We start from the raw sequence: 12,011 nt of genomic DNA, 5'->3' as shown, positions 1-12,011 counted from the left end.
TAACTGGAGGGGAGAAAATAGAATATATACTAGTATTTTAGAAGTGCACACCTATGCAATATATCATTAGAAAATTAAATATTGATTTTGTAAATTATAATACATCAATGTAATACATATTTTTCTTGGCAGAAATCAATAACCGAAAATGTTGCTGAAAGCTATGCACAAGTGAACAAAGTCGCACTGACCCCTTTAGATGCCACCTTTGTTTTGATAGATTTGGAGGTCAAAGATGACAACGAACACCTTGAAGACCTCTAGAATTTGGTACTGCATTACTTAATGCCAATTATGTTAGGTAGGTAGGATAGGTTAGAATAGATGAATTTATCATACTTTAATTTCTTCGACCTCTGCATGTACCAAAACAAAGATTGCGTCTCAAGCAGTTGCAACACCTATGTTTGTTTGTATAGCATTTAGCAACTTTTTCTGTTATTGATTTTTGCCAAGAATAATGTATATTATGTTGATTATTATAATTTACAAAATTATTGTTTAATTTTCTATTGCTCAATCACATAGGTGTGCACTTCTAAAAATATACCTATATACCCAAAGTTAATATTAAAGATATAGAAGAGTGACAACATAGTTTCATATATAGTAAACCTATCTGTCAAACTAATTAGGGGGAAGTCTTGGTCATCTCTTACCTGGTTCTCTTACCTGGTGGGCTTCCCATCCACACACAACTTATGATGTAGGCAAGGAAGCCGCACTCTGCTGATATGCCAGCCCATAATTCTACACATGACATTTATATATTAATTGCTACTGGCTGGATAGTGTATCATAAGCAGCAACATTGTATGGAACTGTGTCAAGGTGTCGATTGGTACTGCCTTATGCAGTATAATCAAATAATATATCACCGAGATATCCAAATGTTTTATTATATTGAACTTTAGGTTGGTTAATATGGAAGTTTGGTACACACTATGCAACAAGTGTACAAGTTACAGTATATACAATCCCATGATGCCATAGAATGATAAGATAAATCAGGAAAGGCCTTACTTTACTTGTTACTTGAAGTGCTGATTTCTAGGGCCCCATTCCACTGCTGACACAGCATTCTGCAGGGCCCTACCTTATCTCTTCTTTTTAGCATTTGTGGTTGTTTCTAATACTCCTTTCAGTAGGTCATAGCATTCGGTGAATAACTGGGTCTTCACCTTCTTTTTTTACATCACTTTACTGTCACTACTCTTTTGTTATCTTGCATCCTGTTATACAGCCTTGGTGCACACCTTGCAAAAGATCTGTAACCAATTTCTAAGCTACTCCTCAGCTCATCTAATTAATGCAGGTCTAGACAGTGCCTCAGATGTCTCAGGTTGGAATCTTCATAAAAGATCTCGTATATATCATGGTTTCCCAAACTTTAAGGTTTGGTAAGTCCAGACACACATCTTATGAACAGTTCTTGACATTACTGGTAACCAGTGCAGTTCAATTAATGCTGATGAGATTTTTGCTCGCCAAGGTGAATCTTTGATTATTCTTGCAGTCCTTTTCATAATTCAGAGAAATTGTACAGGACAGTAAGAAGGGGTTGGGGGACAGCATAACGGAGGGACAGTCGTAGTTTAAAAGTGTCATCATTTCTCTATGAACAGAGTTTTCCTCTATCACAGACAAAAATGATGTGTGACTCTGGTCCATAGGGGCACCCCATATAGACCCTAAAGTATCAATTGCATGCTACTTTTGCCACAATAACATGCAGCCAATACCCCAGACAAGGTATTGGCTGCATGTAGGATACAATAAAGGGAGTTACAATAGTCTAGCTTTGCAATCACATTGTTATGTACAAGCATTGTCATTATTTTCTGATCTAAATATTTCTTTATAAAAGCAATGTTCTGTTACTGGTAAACAGTTACTCCTATTACATTGTTAATTTGATTGTGAAATATAAGGTTACAGTCAAGCGACACTCCTAAATCCTTGACTCTTTCCACTTCCATATTAGCCATATCTTATCAATTGATGTATGTGCTGCTATGTTGTGCAATGCAAATTCAGTTATGAATATACTTAGCCTGCAATTTTATTGATCCATTCAGAAGCAGTGTTGCCAGACACAGCACATCCACAGCAAGGCTGCTTCATTAAATCGGCGACCCCCCCTCTCCGTCCCCCCATGCATAAAAGGAGAAGACGGGGAGAAATCCCTTCGGGCTGCGTCAAATTTTGCTCACACATACTACCTCACCCCCCATCCCCCCGCCCATTCCATCTCATGCATCACAACATCATCCATATACAACCATTCTCCATTCACCCCTGTCTTCTGTTCTCTCCCGTCCTTCCTCAACAGACATTCCCCTCTTCCCCAAAGCCCCTTTCACCCCATCCATACATCTCATCCTAGGTCGCCCCCTCATGTTCACTCCCTCCACATCTGCCTTCCATACCTCTTTTACTAGTCTTTCTTCACTCATTCTTTCCATGTGTCCAAACCATCCTAATACTCTTTCATCAACCCTATCTCCCAACTCCCTTTCCACCCCCATTCTTCTCCTCACCTCCTCATTTCTCACTCTATCTAGCCTAGTAACCCCCATCATACTTCTCAGACACCTCATCTCAAACACATTTAAACTCCTCCTCTCTTATGTTCCATGTTTCTGCCCCATACAATGCTGTTGGCACAATCACTCCTTCATACAATCTCCTCTTAGCATCCATTCTCAAATGCCTATTTCTCATTACACCTTTTAATTCTCCAAGGCATTTACTCACTTCTCTCAATCTACATTCTACCTCCATCTCCACTCCTCCCTTTCCTGCTACATTCACACCCAAGTATCTAAAACTTCCTCCATTCTCTCTCCCTTAATACTCACGTCCAGTCTGCTGCTACTTTCACCCTTTGTACATCTCATCACCTTACTTTTACCCACATTTATCTTCAACTTCCTTTTTTCACACACTTTCCCAAACTCTTTCACTAACTTCCTCAATCCCTCCTCTGATCCTGCTACAAGCACAGTGGCGTCAGCAAACAACAGGTGGCTTATCTCCTAATTTTTTCCATTTTCTTTAACCATCTCCAATCCCTGACCCACCACCCATGCATTCACCTCTTGCACCACCCCATCCATGTATAGATTTAAAAGCCAGGGTGACATAACACATCCCTGATGAAATCCCACCTTTACCTCAAACCACTCACTCTCTCCATTTCTAATTCTGACATGCTCTACTACTCTCGTAAAAACTCTTGACAGCTCCCAAAAGCTTTCCTCCTATCCTGTATATCCGCAATACCTCCCGCAGTGCCTTCCTGTCTACCCTGTCATAAGCCTTTTCCAAATCCATAAAAGCCCAAAAAATCCTTATCTTTTCCTATAGCTTTCTCACATATGTTTTACCACAAAAATTTGATCTACACAACCTCTACCTGTCTTAAACCCACACTATTCCTCTCCAATTACTCCCTCTGTTTCTCTCCTAATCATCTTAATCAAGACCCTCCCATAAGCCTTCCCAACTACATTCAACAAGCTGATCCCTCTGAAACTTCTACACTCACACTTGTCCCCTTTTCCCTTGTAAAATGGAACTATGCAGGCACTCCTCCAGTCCTCTGGCACTCTACCCTCTCTTCAGCAAACATTATATAACCTCATCAGCCAGTCCACCATCACTGTACCTCCTTTTTTCAGACATTTTGTATGACACCATCCAGACCAGGTGCCTTACCTGCTCTCATCATCTTAACAACTGCCTTCACTTCATCCTTCCTTATTTCTCCTCCATTTTCCTCACTCATCAGTCATTTTCTTAGCACTTCCCACTGCAACTACCTTTCCCTCCCTATCCTCCTTCACATTTAGCAACTCCCTAAAATATTCTGCCCATCTTCCCCTTACTGCCTTCTCTTCCATTATCATCTCTCCATCTGCACCTTTTACCTTTTCTTCTCTACTTGATTTGCCTCCTCTTCCTCTCTTAATTTCTTTCCAAAACATCTTTTTATTACTTTCAAAATTTTCTGCCATACTCTTACCCCATTTCACATCTGCTCTCCTCTTTGCCTCCTTTATCTTATGCTTTACTTCTCTTCTCTTTTCTTTGTACCTCTCATATGTTTCCCTTGTCCTGTTTTGTAACCAATCTGTGAAAGCTCTCTTCTTCTCTTCTACAACCTTCTTTGCTTCCACATCTCACCACTCACTACCCTTCATTCTATTTCCTCCCATCCTCCTTGTTCCACACATCATCTTTGCACACCTTGTGACTCCCTCCTTGAACCATCCCCATTCCTCCTCCACTCCTAGTTCTACTCTATCCTTCACTCCCTCCCACTCCTCTCCCAGCTTCTTCTTGCACTCCTTGTCCTTTTCTTTCTCATTTAAGCAATTCACTCTAAGCACCTCCCTACATTTTGTCCTTTTCCTCTTTCTCCATCTTCACTCTCAACTTACCTTCCACTAGAAAATTATCTGATTTCCCCCACTCTCTCCCCCTAGAACATGTACATCCTTAACTCTTCCTATTATACTCCTATATACCATTACATAGTCCATTAACACTCTATCTACCACCCTTCCATCCACCACCCTCCCCCATGTGTACTTATGCTTGACTTTCTTCCTAAACACTGTATTTGCTATCATCAACTCTCTTTCTAGACATATCTCCACCATCAACTCTCCATTACAATTCTTTCCTGGAACTCCACATTTCCCAACCACTCCATTTATTGGTTCATTATACTAATAAATCTTCAACAGCCTACCACTTGTACCACATAACAGGTCCTTACAAAAATGCTCAACTTACAAAACAAGCATTTTAAATTTGACTCCCAAAAACCACACTCCACCTGACTTCCTCAGACATCAGCCCACCCAAAAAATCCTTCCCACAACAAACAAGAACTAAGTTGGCATTACTGCATTCAGGTCATCACCCAACATTGAAACAGTACTAACACAGAATAGACCTAGCTACAAACTCATATTGCCCCCAATGCAGTCACTATACAGAAGACACAGAACACTTCATCCTACACTGCCCTACTCTTATCCTACCCAGACAACAAAGTATTTCTTCATTAAGTGACTTGGCCTATCTGGTGGCTCAAGTTGTTGATTTGGAGCTGTGGATCTTCTGCGCAAGAAACCTGGGGCAACAGATTGATTGATACAAGGCTGTACAAAATAGTGATCACTTGAACTAGCTTAGTATTTAAGAAGGTTTAGACTAACTAGAACAGTACTTCTTAACTTGGGCTACAGAAAGAAATTGTAGTGGGTGCAGGAAAAGTCTCTCTTGTATATAGCAGTTATAGTACATTTAACCAGATGTTTGGGGGTGTTGGACTGCCTGAACCTGACTGCAGAGGATGTTGAAGTTGGAGAAGGTTAAGAAGCGCTGAACTAAAGAGAGATGGTTGGGGTATTTCAAGGAGCTGTAAATATAGGAGAGGATAGGGAGGTTTTGATTATGGCAGTGGGATATAATAAGGAAATTATTAATAGAAAAGGAGAATGATAAAACTGGTATTGTAAAAGTGGAGGTATGAGTAGCATTGAAAGAAACGAAAGCTAGAAAAGCACCTGGATTAGATGGATGTCATGTGGAATTTAATAGTGGAGTGGTCAGTGAAATTGATTGGCATAGATCTGTGGGAACTGCATCTTATAAACAGGCAAAGGTAGTGATTGCATAGTGGTATTTGTCAAAGTAATGACAAATCAAGAAATAATAGTAATTCATTAATTTTCAGGCAAAGAAATAATACATTTGACAGTGCATGTCATCTGCATTTCATGAAGAGGAGGAGTGTGATAGAATAAACATGAGACATATTGCATTCCTGAGCCAAGATCAGGGGCTCAGCAAAAGTTTTTAAAAATTTTGACTAAGTGATTTATGTGTGCTTGCGTGCACGCATCCCTGCATGCACATATGGCTGCTTTTTATTAAGTGAAAGAAGTCTTGTGTGGAGATTGAAAGGAAGAGTTCCAAGTAGCATCCTGGAGAGAAGTAGACTTCAGAAGGTCGGACATAACCTTGGTATGGAAAAGTGAACATTTTCTTCATGGACAGCAGCAAGGATGCAGATACTGCAGGTCGGCTGGGGCCAATTACTGCTCAAGAGGAGGTAGGGCAGTACCAGCTGTAACTCTGAAGCTCTCATCACAGGTGGTGCAGAGTTTCAAAGGATATTATCATGAAGAGTCCACCACTGGAAGGAGGCGAGGGACCATGCGAAATCCTGTCAGAGAGGTAAGAGATAATTTTGTTATATTGTACATACATACATACATACATACTTGTACATACCTACCTACCAATGGCTTTTTCCCCCTTACAAGGGAGGTAGCCATAGTCAAAGGTATAAATCCACTCCCACCCATATTGTAATACTTGTGTATATTTCTTCTCAACTTTAGTTTATACAGTAACAGGTGCCCATGTGGATGGGAGGAATATAATCTTTTTTATCATTGTCCTTTTGACAATATAACATTTGCATAAAGACCTTGGTGGCACAATTGGTGGCAAGTGTTTCAGTGCTTCAGTCCTGTTTTAGTGTCTCCTACCATGATGAGGCAAAGAATTATTCCACCTTTGTAAATTACTCTATGCCTTATATTAATAATTTAAATGGATGACACATGGATGAAGTGCTAGTAGAAGAGGCAGCACTGAGAAAGATGTGAATATAATGGGAGAAGCAAGGGAGCATGAAGCCTATTGAAATAAGAGTCAGGTGCATGACAGATGGATCCATCTGGAAGACAAAAAAACACAAATTGGTCAAGTGAGATGAAAAATGGAAAGTATAGGAAATCCCCTATATACGAAACTGATATATGAAGATTTGAAGGTAATGTTCTCAAGCTGTCAGGATTTAGATTTAATTTGGATTTGGAAGTGGGTAGAAATAATTTTGTCAACTGTGTAATCAATGAATAGAAGAAACTTCCTGCAGAGGCACTGCAATGTAGTATGGTTTGAGGTTTCAAGATATATTTAGATAAAGGCCTAAGCAATATGCTGTAATGCCTGCCTTTTGTTTGGTATCCTTGTTTATTCATTTCTTCATTTCACTATCTGTTTTTAGCATCCGACCTAGTCATAGACCAAAAGGTCACCTGTTGGTATGCTCTTCCTTTGTAATCCTTTGTAAAGTAGACTATATCTGTATTTCTTACACCTTTTCACATAAGTGTTGACAGCCAGTGACTGCTCCCCTAATCCTACTAATTCCAGCTAGTGACATAAAAACAGTTGGAAATCGAGGATATAGATTAAGTTGGAACTGTACATGAATTTGAGTTAGGTATTTTAGATAATTAGAGAATAGGAGATGGGACCCAATGACTATTGCTCCTTTACTGTATACTACAATTAGGTTAACACAATTAAATAAATACAGTAAACCCTCGATATAATGGACAATATGGGGACGGGTCTGTCGTTATATCCAAAGATCCGTTATAACTGAGCATCTGTTATATCTCAAAGTTTGTTCGGTATTAGAAATAAGTAGGATTAGGAGTTACAGTAAACCCTTGATATAACAGACAATATGGGGACAGGGGTCTGTTGTTATATCCGAAGATCCATTATAACTGAGGATCCCTCGCTGTAATGGATGAAAATCCATTATAGCGAGAGTTTGTCTGGTCAGATTTTTTTGTCCATTATATCTGATATCCAGTATATCAAGGTCCGTTATATCGAGGGTTTATTGTACATGAATGTAACATAGTGCAGTAGATATGAATTTTTTTTTTATATGTTAGGCTGTGTTAATAAAACTGTTAGTGAAAAGCATGTTAGTTCAATTTACATAGTTCAAAAGTCAACTGTGCTGTTAAGGTTGTTTTTGTTGTATTCAGGAGGCTCTTATTTCATGTGATTTGGTGTGAGAGGTATTTGAAGCACTAGTAAAGAATATGAAAAAGTACAGGAAATTCCTTGTATATTAAAGGGATATTGACCTTTGAACACTTTCATATATATATATATATATATATATATATATATAATTTGTGCTCATGTGGTAAAGTTGATTCAATATAATGCTTTCATAATTTTTTCATATTTATATGTACCATCAAAGCATATGCCTTTCATATAGATAAAATTGTCCGCAGTTTTTTGTTTTTGTACCTTTGAAGTTTCACTTATCAGAATTTCATGTGTATAGAGGATTCCCTACATTGTGAAATTATGATACCAATTCATTTATTTACTTTTTTCATTTTCATGACAACTAACAAGAATATCCAATTTTACAGCGTTACCAGGGCTGTGGCATCCCTGCCCTCATTAATGGGCTTGACAGGGGGTCCTGCAGCTTCCACAGCCTCTCAGCTATCTTCAGAGGAAAATGTGATGAGTGCAAGAACAGGTGGAGGAGAAAGGGGAGTGAGTACAGGAGCTGGAGAAGGTGCTGTGGACGAAGTAGTTTCTGTTCTCCAGAAGGACTTGGTACCCCATACCAATTTCACACACACTTTCCTCAAATCAATCCTAACATCCATCGACAGTAATGACCCAGGTAAGTGGACTTGAAGTAGCAATAAAAGATTTTATTTTCAGTTTATTATAACAGTACCATTCACAATTTATCCTTGTTTTGAGATGAAAATTGCTAAGCATATAAAGTAATAGATTCGCGAAACAAGAAAAAATGATTTTGGTGCTTAGAAAATAGGAAAGCATCGGGACCATACAGAGTATGGATGAGTGTGCAGAGAATTGAATTTACATGATATCCAATTAACCCCTTAAGGGGGATCAGACCGTCTGATAGAAAAATATTAATAAAAAAAAGTTTATTATATATCAACTTGATATTTTTACAGTATAATCAAATTATTATTTTCCATATTCCATGAGCATTTGAATGATGTACAGTATGTCTGTCTCTTGATCCATACAAACAGCATGTAATTTTGTTTTTTCCTAAAATCTTAATAGATCAAGATATACATAGGTCATAAGATGCATGACTTTGTGACGTCAGACCGATAGCGTTTTTTTCCGTTAAAATTCCCTCTAATAATAATAATAATAATAATAAGTTTATTTGGCAAAGAATCAGTATACATGAAGTGTTGATAATGTGATAATGACAAGAACACATAGTTCAAAATAATGATTGCAATTGCTGAGGATAACACAAAAAAGCATGTAAGCTTATTTCCATTGTGGTCCTCATTAGATTGTTTTTCTACACTAAGTTACACAGACAACATACGTAGGGGGTTAAGGGGACCAGAGACAGTCATGAGTAATACCAATCAGTACACATATGACACAAACATTATTATAGTTTTGCTAATATTACTAAAATGTTCGAAACACGTAGGATATTGAGACCAAAACTTGAGCACCATCACAATAAGGAACATTGCATTATGCAAAGGAACAACAAAATAATGCTAAAAGGTAACAAAACAGTATGAGTGAGTACCATATCAGAGTAGTACCATTAATGATATACTACATTATTCTACAGCTGTATCAACAAGTTGTTATAGGATGGAGTGGGCAATTAGTATGAGCACTAGGAAGTAGTACATTATAACCTGAAGCACCAGAAGTAGGGTACAGGGGACCAGTACTCGTATGAGTAAAACAACAAGGAGATCGAGGGAAAAGTCCAATTACCTTGTTGCCTGGTGCCCTGATTCACCAGGCTTGTATTATGGTCAGATCATAACTGTTCTCGGAACCTACCTGAGACATATACCATACTATGACTAGCAAAACAAAGGTGGAAACCAATTTGTAACATCAAACATTGTTATACTAAACTAAACCTCTGAAGGACAAAAAGGGGAGGTCAGAACAGTTATGAGTGAACGCAGATTTGGATGGTATTACTCATGGAGTCAGGTACCCCTCACTAGGCTAGTAGTACATAAAATCAAGGCTGTTCTCTGTCCATAGCTGAGACATATAGTAGCCCTTGACTTTTTTCTTGAAAGTAACCTTGCTATTTGACTGCTTAATGGACACAGGTAGTGAGTTCCATAGTTGAACACCTGTGAAGTGAAAGCTGTTTTTGGTGAAGGGACCTGCATGAGTTACAATAAAAGACCCTTGACTGTTCCAGGTTCAGTTCTCAGTAGATAACATAAAATTACAGCTCGCAGATGAAGGAGCAGAATTATGAACGACATTGTAAACATGGTTTAGTTTCAGCTGCTGGACATGATATTTTATGGGTAATGCCAAATACCACTAGATTTTCACACACAAAACAAAGGGAAATATCAAGAAAAAGACATGCAGAAATGAACTGTATTTTGCCACGTGTAGGGTTCATTCTTGCATGTGGCTAATACACCCATTGTCTCTTTAAACCTACTCAGCACATGTTAGCGAGCACCAATGGCTAAATTTAACTTTCCTATGTATTTTTGAATAGTGTTGGAATGTAAATCCATGCAAAATGAAATTTTCAATTAAAAAAAAAATGGCTTTCCAGACTGTCAGATCCCCCTTAATTTCGATGATGCCAATGTAGGCATCATGAGGTGCGAGTGAGTGGATGAGGATGCCAGAGTCTGTTTCCTGATTATATTTATTTTGTAGTTGTAGCTAAGTGAACTGGCTTGATCATATTTTCTGTGGTTGTAAACATTCTGGGTGAAGAAGAATGAGTATTACAGCTGTAACTTTATATTTTATAAAGCGTGTATTGTGATGCATCATTGTACATTAGGCAGAGTGTGATTTTAAGATGCATTCCTGAATAGTTTTCTAGATATTCTAACCTAACCATTTGGATATTTGTAAAAATGAAGTAGAAACAACTTTGCCAACCGTGTAGTAAATGAATGGAATAAACTTCCTGCACAGGTAGTGCAATGTAGTTCAGTTCGAAGCTTTAAGAATCAGTTAGATAAATACCTAAGTAAGATGCTGTAATGATTATGATTTATCTTATATTATTTGTTTTTGTTTTGTTATTATTTGTCTGTCTGATTTTCATTTATTTTGTTTTTGTTTTGTTATCATTTGTCTGTCTGATTTTCATTTATTATTAGTTATATGTCAATTTATCATTATTTACTATTTACCTGTTTGTTTATTATTCAACTATACCTATGCATTTATTTATGTATTTTATTTGTTATTTACATTATTATATTTTTTATTTATTGTTTTATTATTAATATGATTTTTTTTCGCATCCGACCTAGATATGGATCAAAAGGTCTCCTGTCGGCATGCTCCGCCTTTGTAATCCTTTGTTATCATTGGTTAGTTGCTTTAGATAGGTGAATGACTAAAGTATTAGTTTTTTGCAATTTATTTCATAACTATTTTGTCCACAGTGGTTGCAAATGCCTGGCTCGAGACACTTCTGGATGTTATTGACCTGCTGCCAAAGGATGTTATTAAGGATGAGGTACAGCAATATACTGTAAATTATTTTACTTGATGATATTGGTAATAAAGTGACATAGAGAATTAATCTTTTTCCTAATATTTGTATTTAATATGCAGATTTTGTCTATGGCTGTGAGCAAGGGGCAGTCTCAACAAGTGTCATCCAGATTAGCAGCTTGTAAGCTCTTAGGCAAGATTGCAACCAAATTTGAACCATTTTTGTAAGTATTTTTGAGTTAGAAAAATTAAATTGAACTACACTATGGGGTATAGATTACAAAAAAATTTAGGTAGTCAAGACTATAGTGATTTAATGATATGCCTGTGGCCTAGAGTCACTTTTTCTTCTTCACATGCAGAGGAATGCTTTAACTGACATAGTAGTATCCCTCTTGCAGTGGCATGCAGAGGGGATGACCAAAGGGGTGGTTGCCCCGGGCACCCAAATAGGGGAAAGCATCTAATTAGAGAGGAAAATACATATACCAAAGGCTTTTTCCCCCTTACAAGGGAGGTAGCCAAAAAATAAAGGCATAAAATCCATTCCCACCCATTCCATCCCTAATACACTCCCCTCCCCTCCACCCTCTACCCTCCCTCTCATCTTGGCACTTCCTGGATGA

The 12,011-nt window shown here is 37.9% G+C and overlaps 1 protein-coding gene across 7 annotated transcripts in view; it reads left to right on the top strand.

Annotated features, from left to right (window-relative positions):
• The window catches only part of LOC143022060 (uncharacterized), a 65,227-nt gene that overhangs the window by 1,186 nt on the left and 52,030 nt on the right, over nt 1–12,011 (top strand). For all 7 annotated transcript variants that reach the window (XM_076180007.1, XM_076180004.1, XM_076180006.1 and 4 more), the window contains exons 2-5: nt 5,753–6,255; nt 8,280–8,542; nt 11,334–11,407; nt 11,506–11,609. In XM_076180007.1, the coding sequence (XP_076036122.1) occupies nt 6,200–6,255; nt 8,280–8,542; nt 11,334–11,407; nt 11,506–11,609 (497 nt within the window). In that variant the 5' untranslated portion in view covers nt 5,753–6,199. The remainder of the gene's footprint in view (nt 1–5,752; nt 6,256–8,279; nt 8,543–11,333; nt 11,408–11,505; nt 11,610–12,011) is intronic.

Source organism: Oratosquilla oratoria, chromosome 43 (assembly GCF_046742065.1).
Source record: "Oratosquilla oratoria isolate Oo_2021 chromosome 43, ASM4674206v1, whole genome shotgun sequence".
NCBI classification, from domain to species: Eukaryota; Metazoa; Arthropoda; class Malacostraca; order Stomatopoda; family Squillidae; genus Oratosquilla; species Oratosquilla oratoria.
This window is presented reverse-complemented; position numbering and strand designations above follow the sequence as displayed.